The 17,788-nt window shown below is 35.8% G+C and overlaps 1 protein-coding gene across 1 annotated transcript in view; it reads left to right on the forward strand.

Moving 5' to 3' along the window:
- The first annotated feature begins 1,044 nt into the window (after positions 1 to 1,044).
- The window catches only part of PAN2 (PAN2-PAN3 deadenylation complex catalytic subunit PAN2), a 45,414-nt gene continuing 28,670 nt past the window's right edge, over positions 1,045 to 17,788 (forward strand). Inside the window, exons 1-12 of the mRNA XM_085944300.1 lie at positions 1,045 to 1,227; positions 1,335 to 1,495; positions 3,351 to 3,520; positions 5,325 to 5,445; positions 6,436 to 6,638; positions 7,554 to 7,761; positions 9,539 to 9,678; positions 9,944 to 10,193; positions 11,936 to 12,061; positions 13,463 to 13,582; positions 14,996 to 15,077; positions 15,841 to 16,004. Of these exons, the coding sequence (XP_085800426.1) occupies positions 1,176 to 1,227; positions 1,335 to 1,495; positions 3,351 to 3,520; positions 5,325 to 5,445; positions 6,436 to 6,638; positions 7,554 to 7,761; positions 9,539 to 9,678; positions 9,944 to 10,193; positions 11,936 to 12,061; positions 13,463 to 13,582; positions 14,996 to 15,077; positions 15,841 to 16,004 (1,797 nt within the window). The 5' untranslated portion in view covers positions 1,045 to 1,175. The remainder of the gene's footprint in view (positions 1,228 to 1,334; positions 1,496 to 3,350; positions 3,521 to 5,324; positions 5,446 to 6,435; positions 6,639 to 7,553; positions 7,762 to 9,538; positions 9,679 to 9,943; positions 10,194 to 11,935; positions 12,062 to 13,462; positions 13,583 to 14,995; positions 15,078 to 15,840; positions 16,005 to 17,788) is intronic.

Genomic DNA, 17,788 nt, shown 5'->3' on the forward strand with positions numbered 1-17,788 from the left:
ATAGTTTTTCAGATCTTCAGTGAGATCACAGCGAGGCATGGATAGGTGTATGTTGAGCATCACGCGAAAGGACCATAAGAGAAACGAATGGGTTAGGAAGCAGACAGGAGTACGCGATGTAATAGACGTTGCCAAACAGCTGAAATAGAGATAGGCGGGGCACATTGCTCGCCGAAAGGACGGCCGCTGGACAAATGCCGTCATCCAGTGGTACCCAAGGGGCATGAAACGGCCACAGGGCCGCCCTAAAAGCCGCTGGATTAACGAACTGGTAAAGTTCGGCGGAAATACGTGGCAGCGAACGACACAGGACCGAGAGAGTTGGAGAAAACTTGGGGAGGCCTTCATCCAGCAGTGGATTGACCCCGGCTGATGATGATGACATAAAATAAAATTGGACGGTGCTCCAATCTGTTTGGATGCAACAACCTAAAATATAATATTATTATGTACCTAAATAGTCATATTTTTCTATAATCTAAGTAGTTATATCAGTATTTTGCTTCATCGATACCAGTTTATTCTGATCGGTTTAATTATTTTCAGCTAATAAATTATTATTTACCTATGTAGAAATGTATTAATTACAAAGAGGTTAAGCGGTGATACAGACCTACAAACTTATCTGGAGAATGAGAAGGAGAGCCACTGTCGAAAACTACCCAATCACGACTCGTAACTGGACAAAATTAAACATTCGAAAGATGGTTTTCAATATGACGTCCTCTGGTAGTTCGTAGTTCCATTTTTGGCCATTCTCCAGATAAGTTTGTAGTCTGTCAGGTATTTGTGCAGATTTACCAACTTTTTCCTTTGAAAATTCCCGGGCAGTTTTCTGGCTTCAACCATTGAACTTTATTCAGTGGGTTAGCTTTAAATTATTTTTTCTACCGCCATACAATATGCATTGATACATTTTTTTCATACTAACTAAACTCTAAAGAATACATTCAATCTAAATAATATTTTCCAAAAAATTAGCAGGCTAGTAATTTCCAAATTTTGCTACTTTTGATAGTGAAAGTAGTTGCGAGTGGTACCGCCAGACCGCGGCACCGGTTCGCTGTTTTCATTCAAGATGTCAACGTAGGGTTTATTTACTTATTTTTAAATTATTTTTGAAACCTGTTTTTTTCACATTACTTTATAAATGAAATTCGTAAACTTTGACGATTATGGATTACCAGTACACCGAATTTCGCCTCCCACCCGAAGATATCGCAAATAGTACGTCTCTAATTTACATATGTTTTACCATCTTTATAATGTTATACGTAAACAAAGCTTTCTTTTAATGGTATATCACGTCGCTAATTGTTACGACTCGTTTGCAGGTCAATATGTACCGGAATTTGGTGATGTTTTCGGAGTTAATGAGGTCAATCAGGAGTACCATGAACTTGGAACGGTTCTGTCAGATGGAGGTGACATGTACGGAGTTTCTTCAGTCGTCTTCGACAAAAATGAAGATCTCTTCTGGATGGGAAACCAAGGGGTATTACAATATTACACGCGAAACTTTACTATTCATTTGTATCGCAAAGAAGTTTTATGCATTGGTGCATGAAATTTTTAACCTAACCTAACCAGTTGTGGTGTCATCAAAATATTGAAAGAATTAAATTTACCATACATATTATTCTGTACTGATTTAATTTTAGAATAGCTTAATATCCAATCTGCTTAAAAATATATAGTACAACATTTGAAAATTTTGTTGTGGCAATTTCATATTAGTAGGTAGATATTAAAAAGAAAATGTCTAATATTAATCATTGATCAGCATTCGATTACACGTTTAATTACATTACTTATAAGTACTATCTAGTTTTTTCTTAATAACTAAACTTACTTAAATATTTGTACCTAATTAATAATGCATAAATTAAAAGCAGGTCATTAATAATTATTGTAGATACCATAGAGTTTTAAAGAGAAAGTACTTTTTCATTACCTATTTAAAAATAATGAGAGCAATTTATTTATACCACAGTATGTTAAGTATGACACCATAATATTTTTCATGGGTACATTCAATTTTACTAAGTATTAATATTTAAAAAAATGTTTTTTTTTTTTTACATTAAGTACTTGTCTTTAAAAAGAATATTAAATTAAATTAACCAGCGTTCTGCCATTTGTGCATCATGTATGTCCTTGTTAAACTACCTGAGGAATCAGGAGCAACAGTTGCTTTTCTCGCATCTATAAAAATAACCCGAGAATTACCTTATTTGTCTTGATTTATCTGTAATGCATGAGAAAAAAGATATGTAAATGTGTAGGAGAAAGCGAGACAGAGAAGACATTAAACGAGCTAAGGTGAACGAATAGATATACGTAAACGCAAATTATAAATTTGGAAAATAAAGGAATCTTTATTTTAATCGGTTTGTGAAAGAAAACAAACGTTAGGATATTTATAATAGTTTGACAGGTGAATTTAAAGTCTAAATGTGATTTTAAAAAATCTGTTGCAGAATCAACTGGAATTTTTTTATAGTAGGAAATGAAATGACTATTAAACCAAATTATTGCTTCATGTATTCATATACCTATTCCACCTTACTGAGATGAGTTTAATTAGATGGCTTTTGTAATTTATATTTCTGTTAAATTACATGTACCAGTATAAGTTGTCCACTAATTGAGGGCGCTACTTGTCAACATTTGGAATTTATTTTGAAATTTTTATACTTTGATGAGCTTAGTTCCAAATTTGTACACCAGATGATTAAGGCGATACATTAGTGAAACGGCAAATAATTTTCAACTATAGGCGCAACGAAATTTTGGACTCGCTGCCATTCGGAGAGAGAACGTCGAGTTGGGAACACGTCAATTTGTTTCGTGATGACGACAGGGGTATTAATTCTTAAATCGTGTGAAGATGACTAAAAACATTACCCATTTACTTGTAAAAGAAAACATGTCAATTAATATATTATTATTGTTACTAATAGAACAATAAACAGAACATTAAATGGACTCATGTTAGATTTATATGACAAATTATATTTCGTTTGGGATGCGTCATTTGCACCTGCAATCCGCACATCGCCTAGGCACGATCTTTTTAGACCGTGCCCCAACTGAGGTATAGCCTTAATGTTTATTTACACATTATATTGTATTGTAATGCTGTCAACTAATTTAAAGCATTGTTTGTAATGTCTAATAAATTAATGATGAGCAGCGACTGCATGACCTACTCATGGATTAGTAAAGTTACCCACAGACATGACATTTTTTCAATCGGTAAAGAGAATCTGACGCGGGAAAAAATACACTCAATTGTTATAATATACCATTATATTTTGTTGTTGGTAATCTTGACTAATATTCTCCAGGGTCACGTGACATCTTACTATGGCCCCTCGATGCAGAAGTACACGTCGTTTCAAGTCCATGCCTCCGAAGAGGTCAGATCTCTTCTCTCGATTGATGAAGGGATTCTGGCACTTACCAAGACTACGCTGAGGCACCAAATTAGAAGAGGAATTCCCAAATTCACGCATAAGTATGATATCCATAAGATAGTTACACAAATTAGGCATAAAGCCCACCAAAAGCGTCGGATCGGGGCGATCACTGCGAAGTAGGCCCGTGAAGCGTAAATACAACCGAAATGACACTCCTCTCACCCGCGCATTACCCTTCACCTATGTAATAAGAGGCACGAGAAGCACAAAATAATTATTATTTTCAGCGCCTCTCATAACAAAGCAATAAAATTATTATTTTATTTCTCGGCAGCTTGTAATTCATATTCACGATGACATAATTCTACTCAGCAACTAAACAATAGCTTCTTTGTTATTAAAATAACAGAGGTGCCCGTCTATCGACAACGCGTCCAGAAGCGAATAAAATAAAACAGCGCGCGCCCCTTTTGCTTGCCGTGTTCAATGGGCTTTGACATATTTAACAACGTAGTATTTTCATTAAATCGTCCCGCTGAGAAGCCAAACAACGCGTGTATCATGGATCGAGCGGGCACAGCGCTTCGTCAAAACCAGTGTGCTCTGCCATATTTGATCACGTTGTATTTTCAATGATTCACATTGAATATGCGCGAGTGCCCCGCACGCCCGATTATATGTGCCCGGCGCCTTACAGTTATGTGTATCGAATATGTGTATATTTTGGTTCTCAAACAATACTCACATGAAGAGCACTGACACCAAAGATAAATAAGAATTAAGAGATTAAGGCTAATTATTAAACTAGCTGCAACCCATTTCGCATTGCAGATTCTTTTGTAGCTAGTTTATATTTTGTGATTTATCCGCCGGTTACATGTAAATTGTACATAAAATATTTCACTGTGGCACAGTTCGCCGTGAGCTTTCTTATCGGAAAGAGATGACTCTATACTATACGATGTCTAATTTTATTAGATTTAATATGAACATTAATTCAATTTTCATAGTTGATTTGGGCAAATTCATGAATTCAAGAATGAAAACCCAACCTAACCTAACCTAGCACATAATCCAGTATAACTGCTATTTTCAAAATTTGTTTGCTGCTGGTTCCTGTAAAGTGTAAACCGACGAGAACCGTGTTTTATTTAGACATGAATTTTAGGTCAGTACTATACGACCCAAAGAGGTTGGTCGGTCATTAATATACGGCCATATATTTCCGATTTCACGGTGAAGTGTGATACGGCGAACTGCATACGTACAAGTTACCGGACACGTTATTCGCCAGGGTTGTGTCGTTTTGTCCATCGAGTACCCCATAACTTTTTTGCCTGCATGTTAGTTTTACTTGAGAGTATAATACAAAAAACAAAATGGAAGAATTGAACCCTATTTGCTTAAAGGTTTACAATATAATTTTCACTCAAAAAGTCAGTCACGAAGATTAGTTAGTCAATAATTGGACAGAAAGAAGAACTTCATCTCATCCTGAATCAATCATGTTTTAAGGAAAATTCACATTTCCATCTAAATAGTGCATTTTACCGTGTGTGGATTGATTGTAATACAAAAAGTTTGTATCTTTTTTCCCGACCATGTCCGATCCTAATAAGATCATATGGGTCTCTCCACAGAGTGGAGGTTTGTATTAACAGATTTAGTTTTTACGAGAAATGGATGTCAGCCGCTTGCTCAACCTATAAGGTCCATACTTTGACTCATACACAAATTGAAAAACAATATGTGTACTTGCCAGACCCAGGATTCAAACCTGGGACCCACGACGCTATAGACCGACGCTTAAGCCGCGCGGCCATCGTGGGTAGTATTATTGTATTTATTTATAGCAACTACTTAGAGCTTTTTGATCAGTACCGGCTTCTTTACTGTTTTCAGGTCTACCAATATGGTCGATATGCAGTGTTTGATAGCCTTGGAATCGAATAGAATCGTCATGGGCGGACACCAGAATAAACTAATCGAATTTGATCTCACTCGTCTTGAAGAAACGAAACAGGTATTATGACAATCTTAAACATCTTGCTAAATCAGTGGTCTCCAAATTAAATAAGCATATGAGCTACTTTTTAAATGTAAAATGTCTAGCTCAAAGGCGTTGAAGATAACCTTCTCTGGAAGGCAGACATTAAATACATGAAAGTAAAACTGAAAAGCAGGATATTGTATACGGGTTTAGTGCGAATTATTATTAGTTCACACTTATCCATACTTATACCGCCACGTGTAAAGACCGAATAAGTAATATGCATTAGTATTCAGCCTGTTTACACAAGTAATATACGGGTTTAGTGCGAATTATTATTAGTTCACACTTATCCATACTTATACCGCCACGTGTAAAGACCGAATAAGTAATATGCATTAGTATTCAGCCTGTTTACACAAGTAATATACGGGTTTAGTGCGAATTATTATTAGTTCACACTTATTCATACTTATACCGCCACGTGTAAAGACCGAATTAGTAATATGCATTAGTATTCAGCCTGTTTACACAAGTCGGTATTATAGTGCCTGTACATGAGCATGGATTTACTGGTAACAATAGCGTGTAAGTTAAACTATTGCTACAATAACTGTTAACACACAAAAGTGTCAAACTAATTTTTCAATAATAAGCAACTGTGTTGTGTGGTGCTATTTGACAGGTTTGGACAGGTTGTGAAAATCGGTAAACGTCAAAATGCTCTGCGCAGTGTAATTCATATTTTTTCCGTCAGGTTCGGCACTATATTTCTACTTGCATGTGCAGATATCGTATGGATAAGAGCCGCTGAACTTTTTTGAGCGGGGTATTAGTGCGAGTATAGAGTCGTAATGATTAGCATATTATGTTCTTGATTTCATTTCCAAGTTAAAAATAACATCATTTTCTATATTCATGTGGTTCAAAATTGTTGTGTGTATAATACAAATACTGTAGCTTATAGTAAATCACAATAATTATTGCAAGTCTATAATTTTATTAAACTCTCTATTTATCTAGCACTCATTAGGATCTCTAGAGGCAAGATGCGCCATCTTAAGGCGGCACAGTTATCTGCTGGTGGCTGGTGACCCGAGCGGAAGAATCACTCTTCGAGATCCCATCTCCTTGAGATCGCAGCACGTCCTGGACACTCACTCCGCCAGTCTCAGTGACTTTGATGTGCAGGGGAATCTCATTGTTACCTGTGGATTCAGCAACACGTAAGCATTACTAAATATTTATTTGTTTTTGAGGTGAAACTCTTATGATTTTTACCATGGAATAACATTGGCTGTTGTGTCAAAAACAGTGTCAAAACGAACCTTGAATATTGATAGAAATTCCTGAAAAAACACATGCAACATAATTTATGTTTGTATCTACCTTGCGTAGTGGAAAAAGTGAAAAATTATATCTATGTATGACAGTAGAGTGCTTTCATCTTTAATGATATTTATGTAAGGTAAGATTTAAACCATGTACTATGGGTTTTGGCATGAAGTGTGTGGATGATGGTGAGGGGATGAGTGAAGAATGAACTGATGTATGAAGACTGGTAGTTGCTGGTGGAGATGGTGAGTTTATTTGACAGATTGACAGGTACAGTTTACATAGGTACATACAGACAATATTACATGATATAAAATAGTCCGAGGTAGAGTGATAGTTACACGATTGAGATATAATTATGAGTGAGATAGTTTAGCCTTCGACAGGACGATACTTTTTTATTGAACGCATCATGATGGAAAATGCTAACACTGAGTATCTCAGGCTTCGGTGAGAAAATACATTTTTAATATAATAAACATTAATAAACGTTGCTGAGGTGAAATGTGCTTACTAGTGTAGTAAGTAATTTATTTGTGTGAAAAATTGTATGCAAGGAAAATGCACATACTGAACAATATTTAAATAAATAATATTAATTTGAGAATAAGTCGTATGTCATGGATTCTGCCAACACTGCATTCATTCGGTCATTGTTGAATTTGTAAATCTAGATGATACAAATCATATAAACCAGGGGTTAGCAACCTTTTCAGACTCATGAGCCACATTTAACTTTTAGTTTTGACAATAGGGCTGCACGTGTTCAAGAGAAGATAGGGAATAAAAATATATTATTATTTCAGTCAAGGTGCCCTGGCCTGCGATTGTTTCCTGCTAGTGTACGACGTGCGAGCGCTGCGGCCTCTTCCCCCGCTACCCGTGTGCTGCGAGCCTCTCTTATTGAGGTTCATGCCGGCTGTGGCGTCACGTCTTGCCGCGGTCACCGCCCACGGTCAGGTGCAGCTGGTCGATACCATCCACACTGCTCAGCCCAGGCTTACGATGTTTCAGGTGAGGAATTTAGAACTATAAGAATTTGCCATTGATTGTATAACTATCGATTGTGGATACTCGATAGTATTTAAATTCAATTAAAATCCCCAATAATGTTATTTTTAATTTGTTATTTACAAAAGTATTAAAAATCCAACGCTTGGATTCTCCAATGCCTTGGCAATGCTTTGTTTTACCTATTAATAATGCCTTTTGATGATCTTTTAATAAATTAATTTAGAATACAAGCAAAAAGTAACTATAATCTAACATGTGCGTGTGTAGACTTGTAAAAATTTGTCCACACAAATGTTTCCAACCTCCACATACAGAAATTTTCTAGAAAGAAGTGTGCGGTACCAGATTTTTTTGTTCGCCTAAATGCACTGAATAATGAATGACCAACATATTATTATCAAACTCATCAAGATCGGGAAATCATATTGTACAATTTACATATAAAATAATCACTTCCTTTTTAGGTAGGTAGTCTTCTTTTGCGGGATAATAATTTTATTTTGACGAGTTCATTTATCTTCTTCTTTCACTCTGTCACGCCCCAGCATTGGGGTTTAAGGCAAGCACAAGTTTGCGCCACTTCCCTCGGTCCATCGCCAACTTTTGCTTCTCCCACCATGCCAGACCTGCAGTGCGTAGATCACTTTTGTAGCACCATTGGAGGGATAAGGGAGGGCCGGCCACGGTGACGGAACCACTGAGGCTGTGTCACAAGGTTGCGAAGTGTTCCACTCCCTGGCGGCATCCGGAGCAAACATCCCAGCCACCTGAAACATTTTTTCATGATTACCTCAATCACCGAGAGCTGCAGTGTCTAATCATCAAGTCGAGTGTTTGTAACGCGGTCATACCAATCTTCCCCTAAGACTCGTCGGAGAGATCGATTCTCAAAGCTCAAAAGCCGAAACTTTTGAAGTTTTTTTACAACATTTACTGCTCAGATCAGTTTATGATTGGCATACACAATAGAAAAATTAGAGAGAACGTAGGTCAATTGTATATTTGTCATAAATAAATTTGCATATAATCCGAAGATGCTATGAGTTGTTTAGAAGGTGAAACATGAGTCATTCAAAACAATTCAAGTCGAATTGTAGAAAACTTCAATCCAATAGGATTGCATAAAAAAAATTTCCCAAGCACCGCAGTCAAAAACAGCTATATTTCTACAGTAAAACCTCGTTAATACGAATTCCATGGGACCGAAAATCGAAAAAAAATTCGAATTACGAATTACGAAATGTATGGGGAAAAATAAAATTTTGAAAAATTTTTTTTTTTTGGTTTTCAATAATTTCGTTTCCGATCATAGATGTGCCTACCGAATTGGGTCATAAAATGTCAGGATTGTTTTTATTACCTTCATAAAATAAGTAATTTTTGATGTTTTAAGAAGAGTCTGTCAACGATTGGCTCATGAAATAGTGTACTTTATTACGATTTATTGAATATTTTTATATGCCAGGACTCTGAAATCATTTCGAATTACGAAATTTGAATTAAAGGTATGGTTTTATATGAAAATAATGTTCAAGGGACTTATTATGGCGATTTTCGAATTATCAGTGTTCTTACTAACGAGGTTTTACTGTACTTGTTTGTATTCAGCAAGATTTGAAATAAATTTGATGTTACCTGATTTAAATCAGTTCAAATCCCAGGATGACTTCAATTGATAGGCACGTACAGTACATAGAAAATAATGACCCATGAGACTTGTGAAGTCCAAGAGTTATAGAGTCAAGGATAATGACCAATTTATCTGTTTTATTTTCAGGTCAACACCCAAAACTGTGAATGTTTATCATTTGACATTTCATCAACGAGCCAAGCATTTGGGTTTGGTGATCAAAGTGGACATCTTCACCTATTTTCTCCCGAGCTCAATACTGAACCAGCGTATAACAATTTTTCCAGGTAACCCATCTAGCCATTATTCAAAAAATCACTTATTATAATCATGCCACTCTAACATACATTTTTAATGATTGAAAGTATTACTGAATAGTTGAGTCATCAAAGCTATTTTTTGACTTCTCTCGTAGTGCTGTATTGTTTTTGGTTCATAAATAAATAGTGGTGTGTAAGATTTCCTGTACTGAATTCGGAGTTAGTCAACATTTTATATAATTACCCACTAAATTTGCTAATCCATTTTTAAACTTTGGCTTATATCTTTCAGAGCGACTGAATTTGCAGACACTCCGGAAGAATTTCCGTTTGTGAGTTATACGGACGAGACATTCCTCCCCTCCTCCATTCCCCTGCCCCCCCTCGGCCAAGGAGCCAGGTGGCTCTCCGAATGGCCAGAGCAGTTTACTCAGGCGGTCTATCGGATGCCTCGCCCCATCGATCCAGAGGTCATGAGGAGTATCAAAATGCAGGGACCCATCGGTTATGCTCCCAATCCGCACACCTTTCGTAGAAATCAGGTAAATTCTTGCTTGTGAACTGTTTTCATTTTTGTGAGTATCAAAGCAGTTGTTGTATTGTACAGACCAGTGTCTGCCAAACTGTGTGCTGCAAGAAGTCTCAGGGTGTGGCGCAAAGGAAGAAGCCTCAACACTGTTTATTTTAAATGACGCCTATTCATTTAAATTTTCTTTAAAATTTTGCCAGAAGTGCAGAGGACATTAGAACTCCTTTCTGCATCAATTTCCGAGTATTTTCCATCACTTGATTATCAAATATACGAGTGGGTTATCAATCCATTCGCAAGATTCGATGGTACACATCTGACACTAACAGAGGAGGTAATAGATCTAAAAACGACCCTGTGCACAAAGTCTCATTTTCTGACCTAGAGATGTCAGCATTTTGGATATCGCTTTGGAGTCAATATCCTCGATTAGCTACTACAGCAATTAAATCTCTGTTGCCGTTTGGATCGTCATTTTGACAGAATTCTTTCTTAAAATCAATTGCATCCTTCTCAGTAATAAAATTATTCCCACCTATGTATATGTTACGCCGAATGTGCGAAATAGAGTATTACATGAAATGGGCAAAATTTTGGCTAATTCATGTAATAGTCAAACCCGTTGCCTTATTCGTGAATTAGGTAAATTATCTGCCGAGTACGTGAATTCGCCAGGGTATAGAATTCTAAAACTGTCAACATGACAGTAGAAAAAGTAAATTTAATACGGATGGTTTTATTAGTAATAATTTTGGCCATAATATAATATTATTATTATTAGGTTAGGTTAGGTTTTGTAATTCTGAATTCAACTGAATGTCCATTTTGAGTTTACCTAACAAGACAAGTGTCAACAAACTATCACAAACATACAATCGACCATTGGATGATTGATACACAAGCACGAATCAAATCGCGAAAATACCTTTTAATAAAATTCTTCCGTTATCATATTATTATAGTTCTAGATTTTTTTTGCACATAGTAAATGGATATGAACGTCATTGTACCTAGTTATTGATTGGTATATTTTTATATTATAATCAATGACATTTGACACATTTGGTTAGTTTGATTAGTTGCAGAAAATACCACCGGAGCGCGACCATATATTTTGACCATAGATAATATACGTAAATTTTTGACCAATGCATGAGCATTTGACACATTTAGTTTAGTTGCAAAAAACACCACCGTAGCGCTACTATCTAATTTGTGCAATGCATGAACTAGGCAGAAAAATTACTGTCGAATTCACGCACTCGGCAGATATTTTGTCTAATTCATGAATAAGGCAACGGGTTTGCATTTTTCATGATTTAGGCAAAATTTTGCCCATTTCATGTAGTAGTCAATTTCGCACATTCGGCGTAACATATATATTATGTTGATAAAATATTAAATAATTTTGTTACCTACACTACGATTTCCTTTATTCATATTAATAAGGTACATTTCCTTTTTTAAGGCATTTTTATTTAGTGTGCCACGCAACAAATCCCATTCACCAGTGTGCTGTGAAGTAAAAAAGTTTGGCAGGCATACTATTGTCGCATAACTACTCTTGACTTTTGATTTATTTGGTCATATTTTCAAGTCTGCTTCAGATAAGGATGTACAATAAAGGACTAAGGGATTCTAACCGTTTCCCGTCTAGTAAATCGCGTGAGTCGATGGTGCGGTAAAGTATGATTTTTTTGGGATTGCAATGAAGGATTTGCAATATACGTAATATATTTGTATTTTTGTCTTCAGATGCCTTATATTTTGGAGCAACCGTCAAGCCCAAGTCACGGAAAGAGTGCAGACAACAGTTACAATTCAAGTTCTGGAGAAGGAGATGGAAGTGCATTTGTTGCTATCCCCAAAAGATATCGAAAGGTATGGTATATTAATACATACAAAAATATATTTAGTATATATCGAGATGTTGAACACAAACCTTCGACAGAAATATAGCCTTTTATGCAGTGTAACGTGCATATAATATAATAAGGTCAAAATTAAAATTATACACTTGGTTATAAAAACGTGGCATGTTTAAATGTTGTTTAATATGCACATTTTCCTTGCATACATTTTTCACACAATCGAATTAATTACTATCTGGTAACCACATTTCACCTCAGCAACATTTATTAATGTTTATTATATTAAAAATGTATTTTCTCACCGAGACCTGAGATACTCAGTCTAAGCATTTTCCATCGTGATTGGTTTAATAAAAAGGGATATCACGATGGAACAAATCCCATCTGCGTATTGTCGCGTCGAAGACTAAACTATCTCACTCTTCAAGTATCTCAATCGTGTAACTGTCACTCTGCCTTGGGCTATCTTGTATATTGTCTGTATGTACCTATGTAAACTGTACCTGACAAACCGCATCATCCTCAGACTTCAGTTCTTCAATTCATCGCTCATCCACCTCACCTACTGCCAAAGTGGTGACCTCAACTACGTCCCTAAAAAACTATGAAACGTAGAATAGAGGGGCGGAGTCGCTAAGGTCGTTCTCCCCGCCTAGGGCAATACATATGAAGATAATTTACATTTTATCCTCAACATGCACATAGAGACTAATAGAGAGAAAAATCAGGTCTGATGTTTGATAAAGAGGGGTTCTTTTCGTGTAAACGGGCCGATTGCCATTATCAGAACGGGATTATCATCTCGTAAAAAACTATCATGCACAACACACTAACAATAGTTGAAAATGGCCATGGTTTTACAGCCTCCGCACACACAGCCACTAAACGCGGCCACTAGTGGCCACCACTAGCGGTCGGGTCGAGCCACTAGTGGTGTCCACCAGTGTCGGCCACAAACGCCTGGGTCAAGCTACCAGTGACGGCCACTATATGAGTTCATTCGAAAACAATTGACAAAGGCGGACGTGTGTGAAAATGGATTCTTTGTTGCTAGCACTAGCGTTAGTACTAATTTTACGAAGACGAAGAAAACGCCGCCAAAAACAAAGACACATGCACTCACCTTTCAATTCTCGGATGTAGACTGAGAATCGCTGGCGTTTCTGCCTAGTGTGCGCAGGTGCTCGACCACTAACGTCAAGCACTAGCAGTGAGCACCGGAGTCTGTCGCAACTAGTAGACCGAACGCATCCACTCAAGTGCCTAGTGTGCGGAGCGTTCATTGAAACCTATAGAAAGATTAGGCCGCAGCTGAACGTGTCCACTAGTGGCCGAGCTGTGGCCGTGTTCGGTGGCTGTGTGTGCGGAGGCTCTTAGTGCTATATTTCAAATGTCTTTTCTTTGTTTCCAGGTTGAAGTGAGATACTCAAAGTCTGGTAATAATGAATTCGACTTTGACCATTATAATAAAACTGGATTCCCTGGCCTCGAAGCCACCTTGCCTAACTCCTACTGCAATGCTATGCTACAAGTAAGTTGAAGTTTTTTCATTATATCAATAAAACATTCACGTTTTACAATTATATTCATGTCAAATCTTAAAGATTATAAAGAAACATCTATACCAAGGCCTGAATAAAAACGAGCTATAAGTGCGAGTGAGTAAGCATTCGGCACGCTTATATATCCGCACTATGTGTTGTAGTAAGATAGAATATTTTTTGTAAATGTAGCTGGTAAATATGGATTTGACTGATTACATTCATTTAAAAACAGCGAGCCCGTGTTGCTGAAATTTATTGTTTTTTTTATTATTATTTTAATATTATTTTTTTATTATTTATTTTAATAGAACATATGGTTAACTATGTTGTGTTGGTAGCCGTACTGAGAAGCGATATGATGGTATAACGTTTCATAGTTAAGATGATCTTCGCCTTCCGAGAGATGAGTCGAAGAATTGTCCATGTGATGGTTTCGTGCATTTGAGCAAAACTAAAATCTGACAAAGGAAACTTTCTTTTACAATATTTTGGTGTGAGGACTGTGCGGGGGATGAAAACATGTGTGCGGATACCTTACAGTGAACATTGCCTATAAGTAGGCTTACCATAATTATGAAACTCTAAACCCAGACATGAACGGGAGATAGGTCAAAAAACAAATTTAACCACTAAAAATTGTTTTTTTATTAAAAGTTTGTACACACGAAGAATTCTACTGCAGCAGAAATTTAAATGTACCTATTTATTTATTGTACTTCTCGCTGGAATGAACTTTTTTCAGCACTTTATCGTTTTTTTAAATTTACTCATAAAAAAAGTTGTACGTAATGCCGAAGTGGCCAATTGAGTTATTCACGAACCGTGGAGATATTATGAACATATTTATATATTTTCACAACAACAGCTTCAATTTCGATTGGCAGACCATCCACAGTAGATTGAAGTATATTGTGTACAATATGTGCTGCACATCCAATGCCTACGATATTAACACCAAGTTCTTGTTTGAGTCGGCTGTAAACGTTATTTTGCCTTCTTCTATGTACCCCTCCAACATTTGTGTTACAATTGTATTGTCACCACAAAATGCATTGATCTTTTTATCAATCTTATGACGAGGCAATGCTGAAATTATGTTTTCAGTCAATATTTCCGATGAATCGCCGTGAACAGACTCAAAATCCAGCAGTTTTAGCAGTTCCAATGGTAAAAAATGTCTAACAACAACAGTAGCCAGTTTTACCTACTTCTTTTCTGTTTGAAGTGTCGTTAGTAATACATACAAAATGCGTCTTCTAACTAGGGCCAATCATGACAATTTATTATTGGCAATCATTTATACGAGTAATAGCAGCCGGGACCAATGTGTGAAACCGGGACGTATGGTAAGTCTACCTATAAGGGACAAGTAATTTAAAACAATATTTTGTTTTTTGCAGGTGTTGTACTATATATTTCCTGTGAAGAGAGCGTTATATAAGCACACATGTACAAAGGAATTTTGCTTGAGTTGTGAATTAGGTAAGAACTCTATATGATTCAGTTTTTCAAAACATTTTAATTCATCCCTTATCAGGAAATAATTCCCCTAAAGAGAAGGCTGCACATATGCCCAGTAGTAACATGAAACACTTTCCATTTTATAAGATGGTGGCCATAGTACAGTATTTGCGAGTATTGATTTTTTTGTATATTATTACTGGATACTACTGTCAAACAAGAACTTCTTGTCTACGTGTTAAAACTGTGAACTAACGATCCCCTCCAGTGCACCTAATCACACTTCCGTTTACAAATGAGGAACACCCCCAAATTTATCAATTTAATTTAAGCTTCCGTGGTGTACGGATCTGTCAATTTACGTAATTTAAAGCTTTTTATAATAAAAATATGTCTAAAACCGTCAGAAGTAATATTAGAATTATTATTAGTAACCTTTTGGCTTATTGCGAAGAAGAAAAGTGGTAGCATCTAAATTCTTAAAAGAGAGCCGATACATTAATTAAACACGCATTGCCGCCATGACAGATACGTCACCAGAAGTCTTCTACATGCAATTACAGCGACTCCCTGTTATTGCCAATTTCTTGTTGTCAGACAATAGCACTATGCATAATATATAAAGCCTCCCCATGTGAGGAATTATTTCCAGGTAAAACCCTAATATGATTGGAGAAATTGTCTCATTTCAAAGAAACAATGGCTCTCTGGAGTTTCCAAATGGAGTAATATATACAATGTCGATTAAACAGAAATTGGAACTAAAAGTTTATTAATTTTGCAGGGTTTTTATTCAGGATGTTAGATACGACGCCGGGGGCACCGTGTCAGGCGTCTAACTTTCTGCGGGCATTCCGCACTGTTCCCGAAGCCTCTGCCCTAGGACTCATATTGAGTGACAGGAATCCAGAGGCCAAGATGAAAACTAACCTGGGATCACTTATACAGGTAATAATGTAACCAATGACACTGAAGAACCACTCTATTGAGAAAAGGAAGGGGAGGGGGCTATATGTATGAAAGTGAATCTTGAAAATACGTTATTAAGACTAATAATTAAAGGCGTGTATTTTTGAAGGAAGTATTAATAGACAATTTTGAAAAGTTTTAAAATCCCAAGTGTCAGAATTTTTAATCATTGGTAAGTATTTATTTCGAAGTGTCAGAATAAGGATGCCAGTTTTCGTGTGGAGGGTAAAATAATGTTTGAGGAAGTAATAATATTAAAAAATCGGTTGTAAAACTAAATAATCATTATTTAAATTACGCCTGTTAGTAGATAAAACATATATCCATTATTATTATGATAATTTGACAAGTAAACAATTTTATATGGGACGCATAGCAATTTAGGGTTACCATCTCGCACGTAAGGGATATTTGTCTATGCTCTCACGCCAAATTCATGAATATTCGGTACAAATAACCATTATTGTGATTATTAAAAGAACACCAACTAAGAAGTAATCGAAGGTGCACCCAAAAGAGCGATAATTATATGAGCACATCAACAGATGACAGAAGATAACCTCAATTCCGATAACTTTAAACCCAAATTATAATAATTTTGTGGTATTTGACGGTTTATAAATATTATGGAAATTAAAAATATACCTATTAAACTATTATTATCTAATTGAAATAACATGTTTCATAAATTAATTCTATTGAAATGATTATGAATAATTTGTCTTCAATTGAAATTACGTGCAATTAGCTTAAAGTTAAGTGATAGTTAATGGACTATTTCAACCTATATCTAATATACTTACTTAAATATTTTTAAAGAAAGTAATAATGAAAAATAATACCTCATTTTAAGGTTAAATTTGATTAAAAATGTTATATTGTGAAATATTATTGATTCAACCAAATTTTTCATACATTTTGAATGAGATTAAAATACCTAATATGATTGATCGAACTAATAAATCGATAATCGAATGAGTTTATGTGATATTAGTATTAATTCAAATAAAATAGCTACCTACTTTCTGGTTTGCATGTCGATTATAAAACAATATTTATATTAGTATAAATCTTTTAGATAACGAACCTTTTAATGTCGAGACAATTGAAACATACCTATTACTTATTCCATATATCAAAATTACGGATATCGATAAATTATACTAAATAATTTTATTTATAAAATAAAAGGAATGTTCATTGATCGACAATGGCTAGGCATTTTTTGCTGTGGGGAAAATATTGATATATTTTTATAAAATTTACAATAACCTGGTCACACCGTTCACCGTTGACATGACAAGCCAAGCGACCCTTCAAGTTGCCATGTATTTTTTTTTGTAAAGAACTGAAGTCTGCCTTATTCTTAATTTTTATGTCAAAAATAAACCTATAATAGACACATCTGGTGTACCTACCTACCTGTCTTCTTACTTTTTTAAATGTTAAAAATATATGATAATACACACTAGGCATACAACATAATTCTATAATGGAGCATGTATTTTCAATGGTCATTAGCCCAGTGTAGATACCTACTGAAAACAGTTTCTAATAAACATTAATAATTGATTACAAACTAATTCTGTTGTACCCAGAGCATAGAACCAACAGTTACAGCTGATGGCTAGAACGAATTTCTTAACCTTTCTAACGCGGCAACTGACTTTAGTCAGCCTATACGCGCGAGTCATCCGCGCGTCAGCTGACTAAAGTCATTTCGATTTTCGTTTGCCTAGTACTCCTTTCGGCCAGGCGCGAAT

The sequence above is a fragment of the Rhyacophila brunnea genome, unplaced genomic scaffold, assembly GCF_057557595.1.
Source record: "Rhyacophila brunnea isolate RB1 unplaced genomic scaffold, BYU_Rbru_1.0 scaffold_17, whole genome shotgun sequence".
NCBI lineage: Eukaryota > Metazoa > Arthropoda > Insecta > Trichoptera > Rhyacophilidae > Rhyacophila > Rhyacophila brunnea.